The sequence below is a fragment of the Scyliorhinus torazame genome, chromosome 22 (genome assembly GCF_047496885.1).
Source record: "Scyliorhinus torazame isolate Kashiwa2021f chromosome 22, sScyTor2.1, whole genome shotgun sequence".
Lineage (NCBI taxonomy): Eukaryota > Metazoa > Chordata > Chondrichthyes > Carcharhiniformes > Scyliorhinidae > Scyliorhinus > Scyliorhinus torazame.
Window position 1 is genome coordinate 70160206 of NC_092728.1, and position 23381 is coordinate 70183586.

General features: G+C 45.2%; 1 protein-coding gene across 1 annotated transcript in view; it reads right to left on the bottom strand.

Moving 5' to 3' along the window:
• Positions 1–23381, bottom strand: part of niban2a (niban apoptosis regulator 2a) — a 300778-nt gene that overhangs the window by 112111 nt on the left and 165286 nt on the right. The window contains exon 3 of the mRNA XM_072488298.1: positions 9931–10059. Coding sequence (XP_072344399.1) covers positions 9931–10059 — 129 coding nt within the window. The remainder of the gene's footprint in view (positions 1–9930; positions 10060–23381) is intronic.

A 23381-nucleotide genomic window follows, 5' to 3' on the forward strand; every position in this document is an offset into this window, starting at 1 on the left:
TTCACAAAAGCTCCTTGCTCCTGTTTCATTGGTATCATTTCTAAAAAGATTTCCTCACATTAAGCCAGAGGTAAAAGGCTGGGAGACCAGCTGTTCGGGCTAGATTCTCTACCTTAATGGTCAACAGATATAAACTCTTATCTGCTCACCCCCATGCTCCCCCCCCCCCCCCCCCCCCCCCCCCTCTCCCAAGCAGTGCACAGCACTCTTGAGCACGTGAACAAAAATTGCAGGCTTAAAAAGTAAAAAGTATGAGGAGTCCGCTTCCTGCATATATGGGCAAAAGCTGAAAACATGCCACTATATTACGTAAGATGCTAACCTTTCATCTCATCTGGGAGCTATAATGTTTATTGGTTCCACATTTCCTTCCAATCTGTTTCAAACTGTGGGCATTTAATTTACTTCTTTAAAAATGTGCTGCCAAGTGAGAGACACTGGATAAAAGTCATGTTGTGGCCAAGAAGATGCATCTTGGGGAATTTGCAACGTGATTCTATTTACCTGTGGTGACTCCGGGCAACTGAATTGGCCAGGGACTGCAAAATGGGTGGAGTGACTAGGCTTCCTGAAAACTGTCCAACCACAAGCAAGCCAAAGGAAAATATCAGGATTTCAGAGTTTTGTTCAGAAATGTAGCATTGTCTTTTCATCGCAAGGGGGGGCTCACCCAGGCACAGTTTCCCAACCCAGAAAAGGATTCTCCTGGGGTCCTCGCAGCGGTATTAAACAGGTAATGCTGGACTATCGTGGACGGGGTTGGGTTAAAATGTTGCCCCACTAAATTCACAAGTTCATCAAACGTTTTGGTGTCTGGCGCAGCTGGGTACGTAAGGCTCCTAATCACCCCAAACGTATGCGGGCCTTTTTATTCACCCCCACTAAATTCATACGGCCATTCCAAACATACTGAAAATTCAGTCCCAGCGGAAGCAGAGTACATGGAGTCCAACCAAGTACGGCCATGATTTGTCAAGGAACGAGGAATTGAGGCTCATGGCAAACATGAGAAACAGGAACGGATGTCCTATGGAGATGACGGGGTCGATAAATTGGGGAGGGGCTAGATTGGGAAGGGAATACTGGACGACAAAAGGGAAGAGGCTATGTTTCTTAGTTTTTCTTGCCGATCAGTTCCTGTTATAACCTGCCTGCTTACCATTGGTTGGGGACTAATGACAATCCCACAATCCTGTGTGAGTATGAGCTTCCCCAATGAGGGGGGGGGCAAAGAAATCATTAGCAGACTCCCTGTATAAATAAAGCTGGCCAGTTTGGAACCAGCAGGAAGGAGTGAGCAGCAAGTGAATTTGCTGCTGCTGTTGTATATGTTATTGTAAATAAATGTTATTTCTTTGTATCCTTAAAACTCGTGCTGGATTCTTCGTGGCCCTCACAAAAATGGCGACGAGGGTTAAAGTGAATACCTGTCTACACTGCTGAAGCCACCTCCCTGGATTTTTGTTGGATACAGGTTGGAAGTTGTTTTCTATTACACCATGCCTCTGTACGGACGTTTGGATGTTTTTGATGCAGCCCTGGAAAGCTGGAACCAGTACGCACAACGGATGAGTTACTATTTCCGGGCAAACAATATCACCGAAAACAAGCGCCAGGTGCTCATATTGCTCACCGCCTGCGGCCCGCATACGTTTGGGGTGATTAGGAGCCTTACATACCCAGCTGCGCCGGACATCAAAACGTTTGATGAACTTGTGAATTTAGTGGGGCAGCATTTTAACCCAACCCCATCCACAATAGTCCAATGTTACCGGTTTAATAACGCTGAGAGGACCCCTGGAGAATCCCTTGCCAATTTTCTATCCAGGCTATGCAGGATTGCGGAGTACTGTGACTATGGTGAGACCGTGTCAGAAATGTTACGTGACTGTTTGGTTTGCGGTATTAACAATGCGGCCACCCAGAGAAAGTTGTTAGCGGAGCCAACATTGACTTTTCAACAGGCCATTCAAATAGGATTGTCCCGAGAGAGCGCAGAACGAGGAGTGCAGGAGCTACAGTGAATGGGGGTGCATGCCTTGGGCGCAACCCCTTCCGACCAAAAACATCCCCCCGCACTCCTGCGGTACCTTGGGCGAGGCGACGTCCGGATCGACGCAAGTGGGTGTCAGACATTCCTCCCCGAAGGGAGCCTTCTCCAGAACCAATGGATGAGGAGCCATGTCCGTGTCAGACTTGTAGGCGCCGACCCCGTCGCGGACGCTGGTCCTGGGGGCACCAGAGGCGCCGTCGTTCCGACCGAAACTGGGACCAGCCCAGGGGCCATACCTTCCATGTGGATGAACCTGCGGCGACTACTCCTGAGGATGTGGAGACGGAGGACAACTGCCTGCAGCTGCATTGTGTGGCAGCTCCCCGTGTGGCCCCCATTAAAGTGACAGAATGGGTCAATGGTCATCCGCTTGAGATGGAGTTGGACACTGGTGCAGCGGTCTCCGTGATCACCCAGAGGATATTCGACCGCATCAAGCAGGGTATACAGACCCTTACATTAACCAACACACAGGCCAAGTTGGCCACCTACACGGGGGAACCATTGGACATTGCAGGAACTACGATGGCACCTGTTGTTTATGGACGCCAAGAGGGGCGTTTCCCACTTATCGTGGTGCGCGGCCATGGGCCCAGCCTGTTGGGTCGGGACTGGTTGCGCCATTTGCGGTTGCAGTGGCAGCACATCCTCCAAACAGTTTCTGGAGGGTTGACTGAGGTGCTAAGACGATACCCAGATGTATTCCAGCCCGGTTTGGGGAAAATAAAAGGGGCCGTAGCCCGTATCCAAGTCGAAACAGGAGCCACGCCGTGCTATTTCTGGGTGTGCCCGGCGCCTTACGCCTTGCTCGAGAAGGTAGACGGGGAGCTCACTCGTTTGGAGACTTTAGGTATTATCAGGCCCGTCTGTTTCACTGACTGGGCAGCACCAATTGTACCTATTGTGAAGCCAGATGCCACAGTTCGCTTGTGCGGCGACTATAAAAACTTAGTGAATACGGCTTCCCGACTCGACCGATATCCAATGCCTCGCATAGAGGATCTCTACGCGAAGCTTGCAGACGGACTCTCGTTCACAAAGTTAGATACAAGTCTCGCCTACCTACAGTTGGAGCTGGGCCATGCCTCCCGACCATATGTAACGATTAATACACACCGGGGCCTGTATGAATATACACGTTTGCCCTTTGGAGTATCCTCTGCCTGCGCTATTTTTCAACGCGTTACGTAGTGCATTTTGAGAGGTTTACCGCATGTTGCTGTCTACTTAGATGACATTTTGATCACAGGGATGTCGGAGCAGGAACATTTGGAAAATCTGGAGGCTGTCCTTAGACGCTTTTCGGAGGCTGGAGTCCGTTTACATCGCATAAAGTGCGTCTTTCAGGCGAAGGAAGTAGTCTACCTGGGTTATCGGGTGGACCGCGAAGGTTTGCATCCCGCCGCAGAGAAGGTGCGCGCGATTCAACAGGCCCCCGCCCCGACTGACACTTCGCATCTTTGTTCTTTTCTAGGCCTCAAACTATTACGGGAAGTTCCTCCCCAATCTGGCAACTATGCTGGCCCCTTCTGCTAAAGAAAAATCACACCTGGGTTTGGGGTCAGCTGCAAGAAACAGCTTTCCGGCGGGTAAAGCAACAATTGTCGTCGTCTGGGTTACTAACCCACTATGATCCTGGAAAGCCTTTGCTCGTCACATGTGATGCATCCCCGTATGGTATTGGGGCCGTCCTGTCCCACAAGATGGAGAACGGCCGATAGCTTTCGCCTCCCGCACATTGACTGCAGCGGGAAAAAAAAGTACGCGCAGATCGAGGAGGGGGGCCTGGCAGTGGTCTTTGCGGTGAAACATTTCCACCAGTACGTGTATCGCCGCCACTTCACTATCGTGATCGATCATAAGCCTCTGCTGGGACTTTTCAGAGAGTCTAAGCCAATACCACCCGTTGCTTCCGCACGGATCCAGCGCTGGGCTTTGTTGCTCGCTGCATACGAGTATTCTCTGGAGCACAAACCAGGAACGCAGATAGTGAATGCCGATGCACTGAGCCGATTACCTTTATCGACCGGCCCCATGTCGACCCCTACGACCGGTGAGGTGGTTCCAACCCTAAATTTTATGGACACCTTGCCTGTCACGGCATCACGGATCCGTGAGTGGACCCAGACGGAGCCAGTCCTGTCAAAGGTTTGGCACATAGTCCTGTATGGTGAGCAGCATAGACAGCTCCCAGGCGAGTTGTGGGCATTTTCCTCCAAGCTGTCAGAATTCAGAGTGGAAGACGGCATCCTCTTGTGGGGGATGCGCGTGATTGTCCCGGAAAAAGGACAGGAGCTGATACTGAGAGATTTGCACAATGGCATCCAGGTGTGAGCAAAATGAAAATGTTGGCCCGGAGTTATGTCTGGTGGCCAGGCCTCGACACCGACATTGAGAAGGTGGCCCAAAACTGCTCCATTTGCCAGGAGCATAAGAAGCTTCCACCGGCTGCGCCCCTACATCACTGGGAATGGCCAGGACGGCCTTGGGCACGCTTGCATGCAGATTTCGCAGGCCCTTTTCAAGGATCTATGTTCCTTCTATTAATCGATGCCCAGTCTAAACGGCTAGAGGTGCATAAGATGCTAGGCACAACACCATGCACAACAATTGAGAAGATGCGTTTGTCTTTTCGTACGCATGGCCTCCCCGAGGTGCTGGTCACGGATAACTGCACTCCATTCACAAGTGAGGAGTTTGCGAGCTTCATGAAGATGAACGGCATACACCATATCCACACTGTCCCTTACCACCCGGCTTCAAATGGGTTGGCGGAGCGCACAATGCAGACATTCAAACGAGGCCTAAAGAAGCATTCTTCCGGGTCAATGGACACGAGACTGGCTCGCTTTGTGTTTTCGTATAGGACCACCCCCCATGCGGTGACTGGGGTAGCTCCCGCGGAACTCCTAATGGGCCGGAGACTTCGCACCCACCTTAGCATGGTTTTCCCGGACATTGGCGCAAAAGTACGCCGCACACAAGAACGGCAGGGACATGGTTTTACTCGGCATCGGCCGATTCGGCAGTTTGCGCCCGGTGACCCAGTGTTCGTTCGGAATTTTGCTGGTGGTGCCCAGTGGGTCCCTGGCGTATTCTTTCGCCAAACGGGCCCTATATCTTACCAGGTGCAAGCCGAGGGTCATCTCCAGCGCAAACATGTAGACCACGTTCGGTCCAGAAGACTATCCCTTCCAAAGATTCCCCGCCCCCCGGAGCTCATTTCTACAGCCACAGAGACCAGAGGCAATGGAAAGTAGTCCTCACAATCTTCCACTGGTGCCTCACTCAAAGCCTGCGCAGGTCGTTACAGAACCGCGTGGAGATAGAGACGCCGAGATGACGGAGGCAGCAGACTCTGACTCCGAGATGGAGGCACAGGACGCATCAGAGGAGGAACCCTCGGGCCCACGGGCCGTGGATGTACAACCATTACGCCGTTCATCACAGAAGCGCCGGTCTCCATCTCGTTAAACGCCGCCCGATCCAGCGCCTCGTGCAAATGGTGTCCGGCCTGCGGCAAAACGAGTCCGACACCCTCCTTCGCCAGGTTCTTGGTGGATTCCTTGGACTTTGGGGAGGAGGGTGGGGGTGGGGGGGTGGGGGGATGGTATAACCTGCCTGCTTACCATTGGGTGGGGACTAATGACAATCCCACAATCCTGTGGGAGTATGAGCTTCCCCAATGAGGGGGGCGGGGCGAAGAAATCATTAGCAGACTCCCTGTATAAATAAAGCTGGCCAGTTTGGAACCAGCAGGAAGGAGTGAGCAGCAAGTGAAGTTGCTGCTGCTGTTGTATATATATGTTATTGTAAATAAATGTTATTTCTTTGTATCCTTAAAATTTGTGCTGGATTCTTTGTGGCCCTCAAAAAAGTTCCATACTCTTGTATTTCAGCAATGAAAGGAATTATAGTTTTCTTGTGCATATAGTTGCCGAATCATTGACCAATGCTGCAGCGCAACTGGGATTGCGTGTATATTCATTTTTGCAAGAAAACTGTTAACAGGAGTCAAGCTATTTCTCTTTATGAAGCTGAACCTGCTTCATGTACCCCACAGGCGATGAATAGGGAAACTATGACAATTGTCAAACATTCCAATCTAATGCCTGATTTGAGCAAATTACTGCGGATGCTGGAATCTGAAACAGAAACAGAAAACACTGGACAATCTCAGCAGGTCTGACCGCCTCTGTGGAGCGAGAGAAGGGAGCTAACGTTTCCATCCCCTTTGTCAAAGTCGATTGATTTCCTGCATTTCCCATTCTTGTACACAGATCCGAATACGAATGGTGACTGTAAGAACCCCAGCAAGGAAAAGGGAAAGCAGTGAATGTCTTAGAAATAGGTATCATGTTTTAGATAGGATGGCCCAGCAGTTGCAGATCGAGTTATTGATCACTTAGTTCTCATTCATGGCTTTGGTAGACAAAACTGCAAAATTCATGTTTTTGGGACAGTTTCATCGGTAAACATCCATTAACTAAATGAATGAAAGAATCTAAAGGAAGTTTAAAGTAATTATTATGGAAAAAAAAACCTACATACTTGGATGATTCCCAACTCTCATTGTGAGGGAGGGGGGGGGGGGGGGAGAAGGGGGATATTTGGATACACTGTCTAGACTTTGTGACTCCACAATCTGTCATTTCAAGCACCAATTAAAAAAATAACCTGCATTGGAGATCTGACATAAAAGCAAGCGAGTGACAGATTTGTCAACCTTTGTACAAAGAGAATGCAAATTAATATTTTGTCTGATAGTTCCTCTTGCAGCAGCAGAAGCAAAAACAAAAGATAGTGAAGTCCTCTTGTACAGCGAGAGAAAGAAAGGGGGCGGGGTTAAAGAGGAGGACAATAAACACTCACACAGGGGAAGTAAACAGGCTCAATGAACGGCAAACTCAGCTGCTCAACAGAAAACCAGGAACCATTTGGATGGTATACATCAAGGGTAAGCCAATGAAGATGGGTTGTGGAACATAAAGTGTCAAAATAAGATGGAACCATAGAAGCCACCCTACAGTGCAGAAGGCAGTATTGCATCCATCAGATCTGCACCGACCCTTTGAAAGAGCGCCCTACCATGGCTCTAATTAGATTGGGAAGACAGTAAATAGCAAGAAATATCCAGCTCAGGAAAAAAAAAAAAAACAGCTAAAAGCAGCAAGATCGGGGACAGAAGTGGGTTCAGACAGGGCTTACCAATCTATGGGTCATGCCCATAGTGGAGTCACAAGACGCAATTCTGGCACCCAAGGCAGCAGTGGTTGCTATGAAGCTCCAACTGAGCTGACCAATCTTTGAACCCCGATTCCTGCTCAAAAAAAGTGGAAGAGTAGGTTTCATAGAATTTACATGCAGAAGGAGGCTATTCGGCCCATCAGGTCTGCACCGGCCCTTGGAAAGAGCACCCTACTTAAGTCCATGTCTCCACCCGGTCCCCGTAACCCAGTAACCCCACCTAACCTGCACATCTTTGGACTGTAGGAGGAAACCAGAGCACCCGGAGGAAACCCTCGCAGGTACAGGGAGAACGTGCAGACTCCGCAGACAGTGACCCAAGGTGGGAATCAAACCCTGGAGCTGTGAAGAAGCTGTGTCAGCCACTGTGCTACCGTGCTTTCCCACACAAGAGGAACAGGAATAAACCATTCAGTCCTTCAAGCCTGTTTTGCCAAGTAGACTGGACTCACTGACAACAGTGGAAGTTACAGAAAGTAAATGAATGCTGATGCATACAGAGCACATGTTAAGCTGGAGGTCTGTTAGTTATCCGCTCACTTTTCTGTGCATCACTAAGATTTTGACTGCACTTAACTGCAATGTGAGAGAAGACTGGTTATCGATCTTCAGGCTGTCTGTTTGTCCCATTGCCCTGGGACCTTTTGAATTCCGGTTCAGGCGGTCTCATATGATGGGTCATTAAGTACGCAAAACTTTAAAAACTGGTTTGCCAAGGGTGGGGTTTAACAAGTTTATCCAAGGCATTTAGTCATCTCAAATTATTGCATTAACCGTGGTTCTTTTCAGAAGCATGACACTCCCAAAAAACTGCTACAGAAGCATCAAATTTTCCAGAGTGTGATGTATTTAACTGAGGCAGAATGGACTCCTGCAACTGTCACAATAATTAAAGTAATCTTTTGGCGCAAAGTTATAAAGAGAATGAGCTATAATGTTCCATCCATCGATGAGATTATGGTTGCCTTTGTACCCTAATTACCCATATCCCTTTCTACACCTGGCTGACAAAGAAAAAAATCTCTTGATCACAGATGTAATATGATGGATTGAGCTAGCATCTATTGCTTTTATGTGGGAGGGTGTTCTACCGGTCAGTTATATCAACCAATCGCTCATGAATAGACTGGCTCTGATTTTAAGGTAATGGCCCTATGTTGGACTCATGCGCAAGCAGAAAATGCTTCTCCAACTACTCTAATCAATTCCTTTCAAAATACCAAAAGTCCCAACCAAATCATCCCTTAATCTTCACTACTTGAGGGAATGTAAGGCCTGTTTGTGTAATCTAACACTGGGAGCACTGGTAACATTCTTGTGAATCTATGCTGCACTCCTTCATAGGCCAAGATATTCTGCAATGCAGCACTGCACACTACTCTAGATGTAGTCTACCCAAGGCACAACCTCTGCCACTTACATTCTACATTAAGAAGTCTTACAACACCAGGTTAAGGTCCAACATGTTTGTTTCAAATCACTAGCTTTCGGAGCTTTAACCTGGTGTTGTAAGACTTCTTACTGTGCTCACCCCAATCCAACGCCGGCATCTCCACATCATGGCCTTATATTCTAGTCATCTAGGTATAGAGGCTACCATGCTATTAGCCGTTTTGATTATTTTTTGTACTTCCGACTACTAATTTTTAACGATTGCTGTACATGCTAATGGACATCCACCATTCCTAGCTTTTCACCATATAAAAATATACTTGAATCGATCACTTTTGGTCCAAAATGGGTGACCTTCACTTGCCAGTATTGAAATCCAACTGCTAACGTTTTAGCCACTCAACTAATCTATTAATGTCTCCGTTATCTTACCCTCCTGGTGTGCACTACTTACTATCTCACTAATCTTGGTGTCTTAATTTCCTGTGTTCAACACACAGGAGATTGATTACCATATGAATATATATCCATCACCATACTGAATCTATATTGATTAGTTATGGATTACCATCTAGGAAACACCACAAGAAGCCTAGTTGATTTTCAACTCAATTGTCTCCGATCATATTACAGTTTTGAAAATGTACAGTCATCAGCATTGACATATTATTTAAGATGTGCACTGGATCCAGTCAGTCAGAGATTTATTTTAAAAAAGCAGAAAGTTAAATTATGCAATATTCCTCATTAAAGGACAAGGTGGCACAGTGGTTAGCACTGCTGCCTCACAGCACCAGAGACCCGGGTTTGATTCCACCCTTGGGGGACTGTCTGTGGAGTTTACACTCTCTCCCAGTGTCTGTGTGGGTTTCCTCCGGGTGCTCCAGTTTCCTCTCACAGAGATATGTAAGTTAGATGGACTGGCCATGCTAAATTGCCCATTAGCGTCCAACGGTTAGTGGGATTACGGGGATAGGGCAGGGGGAGTGGGCCGAGGTTAGAGATTTAGGATTGGCAGCTCAGGTGCCTTTCATGCAGCGTTGCAGACTTGAGGGGCCCAATGGCCTTTTCTGCACTGTATTTTCCTGTGATTCAGTGATAGTGCTCTTTCAGAGGGTTGATGAAAGCACGATGGGGTGAATGACCTCCTTCTGCACTGTAGAGATTCTATGATTCATGTGTTAACAGTAGTATGTTGTTGTGGCTCGAGTGCTCCTGGAGACTAATGAATAACATACCATTTTGCCATCATAAAACGCCACATCGTAGTCCTCATGTACAACAAAATATCTGTTCTTCCATTTCCTGCTTACTTCCATGTACTGGTAGAGGTTTCCAGAGAAGATAACTTTACCCTTTAATCGGGTCTATAGGAAATAAAAGAAAAAAGGAGGATAAATTAGTCTTTACGTTCATCTGTAAACCACTTTCTTTGCTCACGTGATTAATCATGCAACGAATTAGTGCAACGGTATAAAAAGAATGTGTAATAATGTTCCATCCTTCAATGAGATCATAGTTGATCTGCATCCTAATTCCATTTGCCCATCTGGGCTCTAAAACCCTTTCGACCCAAGGCTAACAAAACCGATCAATCCCAGATTTTAAGTGTTGAATTGAGCTGGTACCTACTTTTTTTTTTTTTTTTTTTTAAATGGGAGAGTGTCTACACTTCCACCATGCTGTTCAATCAAGCAATGCAATGGCATCAAACAGAACTTATAATCAATGATTCGAATGGAATGTCTCAAGATTAGTTATGTCATGGATCTCAAGTATTCCACAAGATGCGTCGCATTCCTTTTTGGAATAAGGTTCTTGCAAGTAATTGACTACATTCAGGTCAGGACTGCACAATTCAAATGGAGTCCTGGTGATGAAAAAATAGGTGATAAAGATTGAGAATATTGAACATTTCAGGATTGAAGATTTCGAACAAGATTTTTAAAACCAAAAGACAATCAGATTCTATTTCTAGTCAATTTAGAACTGAAACATCACCACCAGAGCTGCAGACGGAAAGCAAGTTAATAACTTCACAAGAAGGGCATTTACAAAATAGGCGGCATGGAGAGATTTGTGCTGAAACAAGTCTGAAAATCTATGCTTTTTTGTAATAGCCATGAGGTAAAGAACAGCAGGAGTCATGCCAACTAGCGGTAGCCTTCCAAAAATCACTTTGGGCATCTGTGACAATGGACACCTCAGAAAACCATGACATTTCATTGTGTACATGGATGCCAGAGCTACGCACGTGCCAGAGATTTGCAGTAAAACACTATACATGGACACGAACGGAGTGGTGATACATGTGCAACAATTGCACGAGAGCACAAAACGGTAGAATTGTGTAAATAGCCAGGAGATTGGGGAAAAGAGTGGGTCTCATGCTCTATCAGTGTTATATGGCGGTGGACAGGTAACAAGATGTAGAGTTTTCTATTAAGGAGGGAAATATTGCTTGAAGAACTATGGCTATATGAGATGATTTTGCCATCAAAAGTATCCAACTGTTGGAAGTTGTGAAAAGCAAACATTCTGACAGTATCATTGGAAGACATAGTTATGGCAGCATTGATCTATTTATATTTGTTTGGCAGTGAAAGATTCCCCATCAACGTGCATAGTAGTGCAAAAGCAGCCTTTATAACTCACGAGCCAGATGATGAACATCAAAGACTACTTGACCTTCACGGAAAACAACAGGAAGACGGTAGCGGTAGAGTAGTAGGATGGTCAGTGGACTAGTAATCCAGAGACCTCGGGTAATGCTCTAGGGACCCAGATTTGAATTCCACCATTAAGGTGAAATCGGAATTTAAGATAAAAAATGTAAAAAATTGGCTGAAAGTCTAATTATAAACATTGCCAATTGTAACAACCCTTCCTTAGGGAAGGAAATCTGCCATCCTTACATTGTCTGGCCTGCATGTGACTCCAGATCCACAGTAATGTGGTTAGCTCTTAAATGCCCTTGCAAAGGGCCCACTCAGCTCAAGGGCAATTAGGGATGGACAATAAATGCCCACATCGCATAAAACAGGCTCATTAACTCACAAGTACAAATTCATCTCATTTAATTGCAGTGAAATGAAAATTTATTTTCAGGTTGCTTTCAATTCTACATTGCCACTGCCTGCTGTCCTTTCATCCACTGTCTGTAATGTTCGCATCATACGAAAATTCAGCTAATTTCAACATGGTACATATGCTTTCATTTTTTTTAATAGTTCACAGGAAATCCTGTCCAGAGTATGCTTCAAAAGGCAAAACCACAGTAACCTCAATTTTGGAAACTGCAACATCAAAATGTAATGGGGCATGCCTAACCCCGTCACAGGTTTCTGAATCGATCATTGCAAAAAAAAAAAAGATGCTGTTCTGGGAACTTGACTTCTTGGCTTGTGGCTGTGCCTTAGTTTGTTGAGGCCTCAAGCTCTGGAATCCCCTCCCTGCACCTCACTACCTCTCTTTCAAGAAGCTCCTTATAAATCTACCTCAGTGATCAAGATTCTGGTCATCTGTCCCAATATCTCCTGATGTGGTTTGGTGGCATAACGTTTTGTAACGTTCCTGTGACGTGCCTTAGAACGCCCCTATGGGTGGCACGGTAGCACAGTGGTTAGCACTGTTGCTTCACAGCGCCAGGGTCCCAGGTTCGATTCCAGGCTTGGGTCACTGTCTGTGCAGAGTCTGCACGTTCTCCCAGTGTCTGCATGGGTTTCCTCCAGGTGCTCCGGTTTCCTCCCAAAAGTCCCGAAAGACGTGCTGTTAGGTCATTTGGACATTCTGAATTCTCCTTGTGTACCCCCGAACAGGTGCCGGAATGTGGCGACGAGCGGATTTTCACAGTAACTTCAGTGCAGTGTTAATATATGCCTACTTGTGACAATAAAGATTATTATGCAAGTTGTTGTTCCTTACATTACAAAAGCTGGATACTCTGAATGTTTCTCTATCTGAAGTAAAAAGTCTTACCACATTCACTGTATAATCACTTATTTCCAGATTATGAACAATGCCTTTAAGTTTTCATTTTTCGAAAGGGGGTAAAAAGGCTTTGATTTGCAAAATGCAATCCCAAAACATTGGTGCATATCCCAAAGTCATGTATAATAAAAGAGAATATAGCAGTCTGCCATCATGAAGTGGTGGCCCTGTCTATATTCAGAGCTATTTGAAAGCTGTTAGTTCAATTTAATTCCTGATTATTTTGTAGATGATGTTCAGCTGTTGGGAATTTTGGCATATATGCAACAGAAATCTTTTATTAAAACAGCTCATTACTTCCCAACAATTATGCCCTTGATCTCATTCCCTCTCTCTCCCACACAATTTTCCTCTGAGTTATATCTCTCAATGCCCCACAAGTTACTCAAGTTGGGTTGGTTTGAGCCACATACTTCACCACCAGATCTATAAAAGATGCTCAAATAAACTAATCCTAATCGAGTTTCGCCCAAGGTAACACAGTGGTTTAGCATTGTTGCTTCACAGCTCCAGGGTCCCAGGTTCGATTCCCGGCTTGGGTCACTGTCTGTGTGGAGTCTGCACGCTCTCCCCATGTCTGCGTGGGTTTCCTCCCAAGTCCTGAAAGACGTGCTAATAGGTAATTTGGACATTCTGAATTCTGTGTACCTGAACCGGTGCCGGAATGTGGTGACTAGCGGTTTTTCATTGTAGTGTTAATGTAAGCCTACATATAACAATAAAGATTATTATTATCCACCACCCCCAGCGTACACAAAGACCATCTTGCTACCATTCAACATTCTACTGAATAACCCCATCCAAAGCTTATGCAAATAAATGATCTCATACGACCCGTAGGAAGACGAGCACACGTTTAAGAAAACACCTCCTTGTTGTTGGGCGTTAATCCATTTCACTCGCAGTCATCCTCTTGCATTCCAGAATTCTGATGGTTCTGCATTTCTCAAATCTACAGCACGAAACGGCTAACTTCGATGAGTCATAATTACTGTCATGCTCCCATTTTTGAAAAGAGTTCCTGTTGGGTGGTGCTAACGAGTCATAAAGTTAAACCGCTCAGTCAGATTTCAGGTCAAAGCAAAATCACACAAATTGCCCATCGAGAACACCTTAGTTTCTAGAGAATATTTCAGTCGGTCTTAATAATAGCTTATTGTCACAAGTAGGCTTCAATGAAGTTACTGTGAAAAGCCCATAATCGTCACATTCCGACGTCTGTTTGGGAGGCTGGAACGGGAATTGAACCCTTGCTGCTGGTCTTGTTCTGCATTACAAGCCAGCTGTCTTAGCCCTGTGCTAGTGGGCCACATGTAATTCCAAACCCCAGAAATCCACCCATTTATCCTCATTTCCTGATCATTAACTGGTCTACACCATTAAGAAACTAGGTCATGCTATATTTACTTTCAGGAACAAAGGTTGCTGCTTTTCAGAATTTCAATTTAAGAGGTGCACTAATAAATGCCACACTAAGCTACCCGATAGTCAGACATTGGTTTCTCTGTCAGTTCCAAAGTCTGCATGGAGTTTGCTGACACCGCAAAATTATGTTATACACAGCAGCTGGCACATCACTCTTGGAACTAGGGAGAGGGAACATTAGTCAAGATTCCTATGTTATTCTCTTAAGTCTGAATAAAGATTGTAGACTTCCAGTTAACACAAATACTTTATTCAATGGGTTCGTTCTGTTTCCAGAGCTTAACTAGATATAATACAGTCAAGAGGTATGACCAGTGAAGCTAAGGTAAGCTGCCTATGCTGAGCTGTCTCTGTCTGCTGCTGCTCACTAGCCTTGATCTTCTGAAAGAGGCGGATCCTCTCTTGGGCTGGACCCTTTATACCCGTCTCTGATGCTGCCCTCGAGTGATGCTGTGGCTGTTACATCTGTGCAGTAGTGCCTGGTGTATGTGCAGATGTATGTACAGATCACTACAGTCCCCCCCCCCCCCCTTTTATTTGACATGTTTTCTAGACTGGCCTCAAGAAAACTGTACATAACAAGTGGTGAGGAAATGCAAATCTGCACACTGTGAAAATGATAAAAGTAATACAGAAACAATTAACTGTATGATGAGTCCATCGGGAGAAATGTCCATATTCGTCTTGCGCGTGTGTCGAAGTGTCGTTACAAATCTAGCCGGTCGGGTGCCTTACGGCTTCTGCTGGAGCATCTTAACGGTGGTAGTAGGGATGATGGTTATGTCATCAAGAGTACTGTCTGGCGTTGTGTGGCGAGGAACGTCCTGTGGACAAATGGACTCGGTCAAGTCCAGTGTGCGAAATACTGGCGCTGTAGGTCGAATCTCTAATAGATCCCTGCGGTTACGGTGAAAAAGTACGCTTGCAGACGATTTGACAATGTAGGACCGCGGTGTCTCCTGCCTGATCACCGTGGCTGACTCAGGTCATCTGCCTTCTGGGTCCCTGATTCTGATGGTGTCACCTATTGTCAGTGGCTTGAGTGGGATTGCATGTTGATCGTAGTATAGTTTTTGTTTGGAGCATAGTGCCCGCATATTGTCGAGAACTGCTGTTTTGCTGGGGTCTCGGAACTGCTTTGCCGGTAGGGTTGTCCGATGTCTCTGCCGAAGAGCATTTGCGCTGGCGACAGTCCTGAGCTCAATGGGGTTGCTCGGTATGATAACAGAGCTAGGTTGATGTCGGAACGTGACTCGGCTGCCTTGCTGTTGAGTAGTTTAATGATGTGGACGCCCTTTTTCCCCTGTTCCATTTGATTGTGGGTGGCGATTCTGTGTCACACCGTTGTCTGACCTCGACATTTTCCTGTGTTTGTGGTTTTGATTCTGTAGGTCATCGTTCGTGAAAGCTGTTTTGCTGGTTTGTTCTGGAGCAGATGTAAATTCGTGAGATTCTTTATCATGCCATGGCATTTTTATAATCTTGTCATTGTTTCGCAGTGTGCTGTGGCATTGTCCTTCACGTGCAGAGTTGTATCATGTTGTCCAGGTCGTTGTTTCATTGTTGTTGTTTCTGTCGTTTCGATCTTTGTTGTTTTCGTTGTCGTTCTTGTTGTTGTTTTTGTCGTTTGTGTCTTGGATGTTTTCGTTGGCGTTCTTGTTGTTGACGTTCTTGTTGTTCTTTTTGTCACGCTTGTTGATTCTGTTTTTGTTGTTTTCGCTTTTATTCTTGTTCTTTTTCTTGTCGTGCTTTGTGTTTATGGGATGCTTCTTGTTGCTTTTGTCGTTCTTGTTGAGCTGCATGTTGTTTTTGTTGTTGTTCTCGTTTCTGCTGTGCTTCTTGCGGTTTTTGTTGTTCTTGTTGCGCTCAATGAGTGTCTCATGCGGATGATTTGAGTCATTGTCACAGTTATTGGTGTCAGTGTCCTTTGTGGTATCTGCTACATTGAGCGTTTCTTCTTGAGAATTGAGAGAATGATCTGATGTTGCATTGATGTTGGTGACATCAGTCATTGGTGGTGGATTAGATTCCTCTTCTTTGTTTACTTGGTATTACTCTTCTAGAGTCATTTCCCGTTCACTTGAATCATTATTGATTTCTAGGTGCTCCTCTGTTGGAGTCATTTCAGGTTCATTTGAATCATCATTCATCTCTTTGTGCTCCTTTTCTGGAGTCAAAATCTTACACAATTTCGTTTTGTTGTGGGTCGTGGTGCTCCTTTTCTGGAGTCAAAAGCTTCAGGATTTCTATTGACGTGGTCTCTCTGGACTCCCGAGTAGCCATCCTCTATTGAGTGCTTCTGTGCAGATGAGCTGAGATATGTCAGACTCGCTGTGATCCTGCATATCCTGTATGGGAATTGTGATTTCTTTGTCACTTGTCTCACATACAGTGGGTAGACATTCAGTGTCTTCTTGTTGGTTAAATGAGCTGGGTAGACTTTCATAGTCTTCTTCTGGTGGCTCAAATAAGCTGGGTAGACTGTCTTAGTCTTCTTCTGGTGGCTCAAATAAGCTGGGTAGACTGTCATGGTCTTGTTCATGCATGGCGTGTTTGCTTGCTTCCATTTTTGAGTCTGTCACCAAGCTGTCTGTGGAGGCTTGCATTGCTCTCTTTGTGGAGGCTTGTGTCGCTCTCTTTGTGGAGGCTTGTGTCGCTCTCTTTGTGGAGTCATGCAGTGTTCTCACTGTAGAGTCGATCTGTGCTCTCTGAACGGAGTTGTTCTGTGCTCTCTGTGTGGTGTCGTCTTCGTCTTGGGTATTGCTGTCATCCAATGTATCGATGATCTGCCATGGCACCATGGTATTGGATTCATCTACCATGAGAAGAGTCGTATTGAGCTTTTCAACCGTGTTGCTGATGCTGTGATCAGGATCTCCGAATAACTCAGCCATGTCCAAGTAGTATTGTGTGTATTGTTCGTTGGACAAATCGTCGCTTTTTGTTTCGGAGTTGTGATCGTTCTCTTCATGTTCAATGAACAAATCATCTTAGTGTGTCGAGGCTGGGACCCTTTGTGGTGCGTGGACCGCTCTCTTTTTATTGGCGTCAGGCCGCAGCATAATCCTGCACTCACGAGTCGGGATGTCATATATGCTGGGCTGAAGATTCCCCAATCTGAAGAACTCATCATCGGGAGTCTTCACGGTACAACTCCTCTAGTTGCGGTTCGGATTTGGTACTGGGGAGCCATCTCCCAAGATGAAATCTTCGTCTGAGTCGTAGTCTACAAGGACCATATCACCATATCATCTTGTAGGGCAGTGCTAACTGCTTGTTTCAGGGTGTTGTGAAAGTTATTTTCAACTGCTGGTGTAAGTTCAGGCATTGTTCTGTCTTTTGAGGCAAGAAAATTGGGTTTTGCAGCTTTAAAAGTATTTTTGTTCATTTTCGTGCATTTCCTTTTTAAGTGGGCGTGGTCCTGGTCCTCTGACGTCATGAAATGAAATGAAATGAAAATCGCTTATTGTCACAAGTAGGCTTCAAATGAAGTTACTGTGAAAAGCCCCTAGTCGCCACATTCCGGCGCCTGTTCGGGGAGGCTGTTACGGGAATTGAACCGTGCTGCTGGCTTGCCTTGGTCTGCTTTCAAAGCCAGTGATTTAGCCCAGTGCTGCTCGTTACGTCATGCGTAGGACTCGATTGCCCATGCGCACACCAAGTTTCCTGTACTGTGCCCTCTTTTCGCAACTGCGCATGTGAGGCTCCTTTCTCAAGATGGCTGCCACTCAGAACCTCCATTTTCCTCCGATTCAACCCTGCCTCCGCCTCGTGGTGAGTGTTCACGCCATTTTCTACCAATTTTGTTTTCTAAATGATGATTCTGTGTTTGTAGAGACTCAAAGTATTGATTTTGTTCATAAGCAAGGCATTTTTGTATAGTGATTTCTAGAGTTAGGTACTTATTTTGTGAAAGTTCTTCCCTCAAATTTTTATCAGATAGTCCAGAAATTAATTGATGCATTATCACGGTGTCTCTGAAATCAGCATAATCTCAGCCTTGTGGTATTAACTGGAGATTTGTAATAAAATCAGAGATGGGCCCTCCGTTTCTCTGACAAGAGTTAAATCCTTCCAGCATCTCACCAGACTGACTGTTACAGCGTGCAGCAAATTTTCTGAGTATAACTTCTACTTTGGTGTTGTCCTCATCTTCGAAGTAATTAAAGCAATTATAGATTTCTCTAGCATCATGCCCTCCTGTTGAGAGTAGTAGGGATATTTCCGTTGCGTCAGAGGCAGTGCTTAAATCATTAGCTGTAATAAATATTTGGAACAGTTGTTCAAACATTTTCCAGTTATAACTTAAGTTACCGGTTGTTTCCAGCTGCCATGGAGTTCCAACGAATCAGTTAGTCGTTGAGGATCCATTTGCTGCGAAGTCTTCCACAGTCGAATATCCAGTTTAAGTTTTTCTTCTCTTGCTGGTGTCTAGCTAGCTTTCTGAAATCACTCCTGGTATCATATGTTATTCTCCAAGTCTGAATAAAGATTGTAGACTTCCAGTTAACACAAATACTTTATTCAGTGGGTTCGTTCTGTTTCCGCAGCTTATCTAGATATAATAGTCAAGAGGTCTGACCAGTGAAGCGAAGGTAAACTGCCTATGCTGAGCTGTCTGTCTGCTGCTGCTCACTAGCCTGGTGCTTCTAAAAGAGGCGGATCCTCCCTTGGGCTGGACCCTTTATACCCGTCTCTGATGCTGCCCTCTCGTGATGCTGTGGCTGTTATATCTGTGCTGTAATGCCTGGTGTATGTGCAGATGTATGTACAGATCACTACAATTCCTACTTCTAATTATCAACAAATTTGTTTTCTTAAACCGAGAGTGCGAACTCGAGGGCAATTTTCTGTTTTTTGTTCATGGGGTGTGGCTGGCAAGGCAAGCATTTATTACCAACCTCAGCAAGGTGGTGGTGAGCTGCCTTTGTGAATCACTTCTGTCCATGTGGTGAAGGCACACCCACAATATAGTTCGGTAAAGAATTCCAGGATGTTGGCCCAGCTGTAACAATGTAAGGGTGACACAGTTCCAAGGAAAGATTGTGTGCAGTTCGGAGGGGAATTTGCAGGTGATGGTGTTCCCATGTGTCTGGTGTCCTGGTCCTTCCAGGAGGGTTTGGAAAATGTCAAAGGAGTCTTGGTGAGTTGCTGCATTGAATCTTGTAGCTGGCACACAAGCTGCCATTGTGTTGGTGCTGGAGGGAGTGAATGTTAAAGGGATGGATACGGTATTAATTAAACAGTGATTTGTCCTCATGTGGTGACACACGCTAACTTCAAATGTGATGGAATAGCTTGCTCACTTTCAGTGTCGAATCTTACAGATGAGTATGGGTCACTTTGACAAGGACTCAGAATCCATGAACCCTACAAGTAATCAATGATGTCACAAGGAGAAGAAATGAAATTTTGGAAGAAGAAGTTGATTTTTTAAAAATCTAATCACTTGACAACCACAGTTATATCCAAAATTAAGCTTCAGGGGTCAAGATTCAATCATGTGTTCCAACAGTTCAAGTGTTTATTGAGTATGGAGGAAACTATTTAGAACAAAAGGAATAAATCATGAGGTCAGAGCACAAAAACAAGATTGAAAAAAAATGCAGATGTTATATACTTACAGCATTAATTAGTTAAACCAATGGATTCAAAGGAGTGCACTATTCTTTATAGCAAGGTTTTTCAAAGTGCAGGTCGTGACCCGCGGAGGGTCTTGGAGCCATTCCTGTGGTGGTCCCGATGACAGGAGAAGCGCCCACTGGATACTACTGCCTTTTACATTGAGAATGGCAGCAGCTGTCATCTTTAAAATGAGGCTGTGTGCAGTTGTCCGGCCAGAAGCAGTAGCAAAGGGCAGGTCACGTGCCCAGCACGCATACTTGACGTGAAGCGTCCTCCATGTACATACTTTTGGCAGCAGATCACAGAGCAGGGGTGCTTCCATTTTCAAGCTGCTGGCAAGCGGACTGTGAAGTTGAATCATTTTGTTAAAAGTAAGAGATGGAAAGGGACACAAATAGGCAGGATCTCGCAACAGAATCTGTTGGAGAGCGCTGTACAGGCGTGTCCAGGGCAGGACAGAGCCAGTGCTAGTGTTGTGAGTGCTGTACAGAGCTCCAGAGCCTTTGGTTAGCAGCCTACAGCACTTAACCCAGGAACAACACAGTATAAAGAGGATTTCTTGGGGTATGGTTTTGTAAATTGTGCCAATGCAAATAAGGATGCAAAGCCCATGTGTGTTATATGCAGGCAAGTACTGGCAAATTAGAGAAGTTTCAGATTTTGAAAGAAGTGGTGGGTGAAAAGTTTCTTTTAAGATGGAGACCTCGGAGTCAGTTATTAACTTGTGCTGACTCCAAATTAAAAGGCTATGCTGACCTGTGATACCACATTAAAAACACGCCAAAAGCCCATGAGGCTATCAACATTCTGCAGTAGCATCTCCAAGGGGTAAAACATGCATTTTGTTGCTATTGCCCTTCGCGGTGACGTTCACGTGAGGGGTTTGATTTTCCATTTTCATAAAGATGAAGACAGCACAAAGGAACTGGCTGAGGCCTGCACTTGATAGGCGCATTGTCCTCTGCTCCTTTGCACCTGATTCGCGTGAGATCGTGAGGACCAAGCAGGCTCCCCTTTTGCATAAAAGGTAAGCGAACGTGGCATGGGTCCCAAAGGATGGCAAGCATGGGTCCCAGGGAAAGAAAGTTTAAAAAACACTGTTTTATAGAACTGTCATGAACATCCAACCACTCCAAAGCACCGAATACTCATTGGTAGCTTTATCATCACAAATCTCAACAGTTCAAGATCAAATGTCTGAAAAAGGCAGAGGAGGATATATTTAAATTAGGAGACATCTGAATCATCCAGAACACAAATGCTAATCTAACAGGTTGAAATCTAACAGGTTGAAAGTGATAAATAAATTTCAACAACTTCCAGGTTGCACACGGCGAGCAATGGGACTGATTCCAAGTAGATGCAATCCTGGTCCACAGTGAGTTACCGGAGCTTGGCCTGAATAGAGGAAGAATATAGCAATAATTGGGTTCCATGTTGAGATTTGAGGAAAGGGGAAGGCAGGGATACAGCTGCCACACTGTCAATTTTCAATCTACAAAACAAAGTGTAAAGTCTACACTAGCGCAGTGAAATATCAATTTTAATAGTGTGGGTTTCTGCAAAACGTGTAAGCACATCACAGAGCCTGATGCCACAACGCTGTAGGCGTCAGTCAAACAGAGATTTGAGAGAGGTTACTGGTTGGAGAATATGAAAGGGGAAGAGGGGGCAAAGCCATGCAAATACTTGGAAATGGAATCCTCCAGTTTCCTAAGGATTAACAGAGGTTAACAGGTTTCAGAAGGTTCAACAAGAAAAAGGTTTAAAATCAGGTTTGAACTCACACTGAACTAATTCCAGGTATTGTGTATTTACGGAAAGTTTTGGAAGAGAGGAGGGGTCAGGGTCGGGGTGAGGAAACCTGGCTGCCTATTTTAAGCAGATTGGCATTCAGAAAAAAGACTTGGTCCTTACTCAAGTTTACTGATCCAAAACCAGAGCTCAACAGAGGACCCTGCCATCCCCGAGGCAAGCCAATGTTTCAAACAGCACCATGTTTGGAAGCAGAGTAACATTTGGCCAGTCTCTATTTAATATTTTCCACTGCACTCACGTAGAGCATTAGGGTTTTTACAGACTTGAACAAGCCTTCTGTGGTCTGGACGAGACTCAACACCTAATACAATCAACTGGTTCAGGGTTAGAATTCTTTTCTTGATCAAATTTAAAGAATATTGAATCAAGATGGCTCCTAGATTCTCATACCATTGTTGCTGGACAAGAGTTCACCTTTAATTAATCCAAAAAGAAAACCTGAATAGATGCTCAAGCAAAGTCAACTTTCCCTAAATGGAAAATGCAATTTAAATAAAGGGACAATTATTTTGTGCTTCCAAAATGTCTGTAGTGCCTTGATTGGAATATTGCTGTAGGAGTTCCTCAGGAGAGTGTCCTCGGCCCAACCACCTTCAGTTGCTTCATCAATCACCTTCCCTCCGCCATAACGCCAGAAGTGGGGATATGTGCTTCAAATATTGAAGTAGTCCATGTAGAGCGAGATCCAGACAACATTCAGGATTAGACTGCTAAGTGGCAAGTAACATGCACCCCACACAAATACCAGGCATTGACCATTTCTGAGAGAATAATCTAACCATCTCCCCTTGACACTCAATTGCATTGCCCACATTGAATACTCCACTATCAACATCCTGGAGGTTACCAATGACCAGAAAAGAAGCTACCCGTACAAACACTGTGGCTACAACAGAAAGTCAGAGACGAAGGTGAGTATCTCACCTCCTGACTCCCCAAAGCCTGTCTGCCATCTCCCCAAGGCATAAATCGAGTGTGATGGAATACTCGCCCACTTGCTTGGATGAGTACAGCTCCAACGTTGACACCATCCAGCCCATTTGATTGACACCCCATCCATCAAAGTAAACAGTCTCTCCCTGCACCAGCAGAGTGGCAGCAGTGTGTACCTCATACTTGAACCACTGCAGCAAGTCACCAGCACCTTCCAAACCAATGACCTCGACCACCTCGAAGGACGAGAGCAGAAGATGCACGGGAGCTCCACACCTGCAAGCTCCCCTCCAAACAACACACCACTTGGACTTGAAACTGTATTACTGTTCCTTCACTGTCGTTGGCTCAAAATACTGAATGTCCTTTCTAACAGCACTTAGTACACCCACATCAGATGGACTGCAGCATTTCAAGAGGGTGACTCACCACCAACTTCTCAAAGGTAACAAACATTAGCCTTGCTCCAACATCCCATGGAAGAATTTAAACAAAGGCGATTATTTGTAACTTCAGGAGCAGGCAGGAGGCAAAAAGTAAACAAGTCTCCTCCACCTCACTGTGGTAGCAGAAACAATTTGCATTTCAATGGCATCTTTAAGTAAAACATCACAAGGTACGTCACAGGAGATCAAACAAAATTTGACACTGAACCAAATAATGAGATTAAGACAGGTAGCCCAAATCTTGCTCCAGAGGGAGAGATTGTGTTTGGTGAGTAGGATCAGCAATGGGACCATAGAATCCCACAGGAAGGTCCAAAATACAATTTACAGCAGCAGGATTTCCCATTGAGATTGCCCCTGTTCAACACCAGAATCCTCATTAGAGTACATCAACATATCATTAAGTTTCTGTGCCTGATAGCCAACCCGTGAGGGCACACTGACGTGAGTCA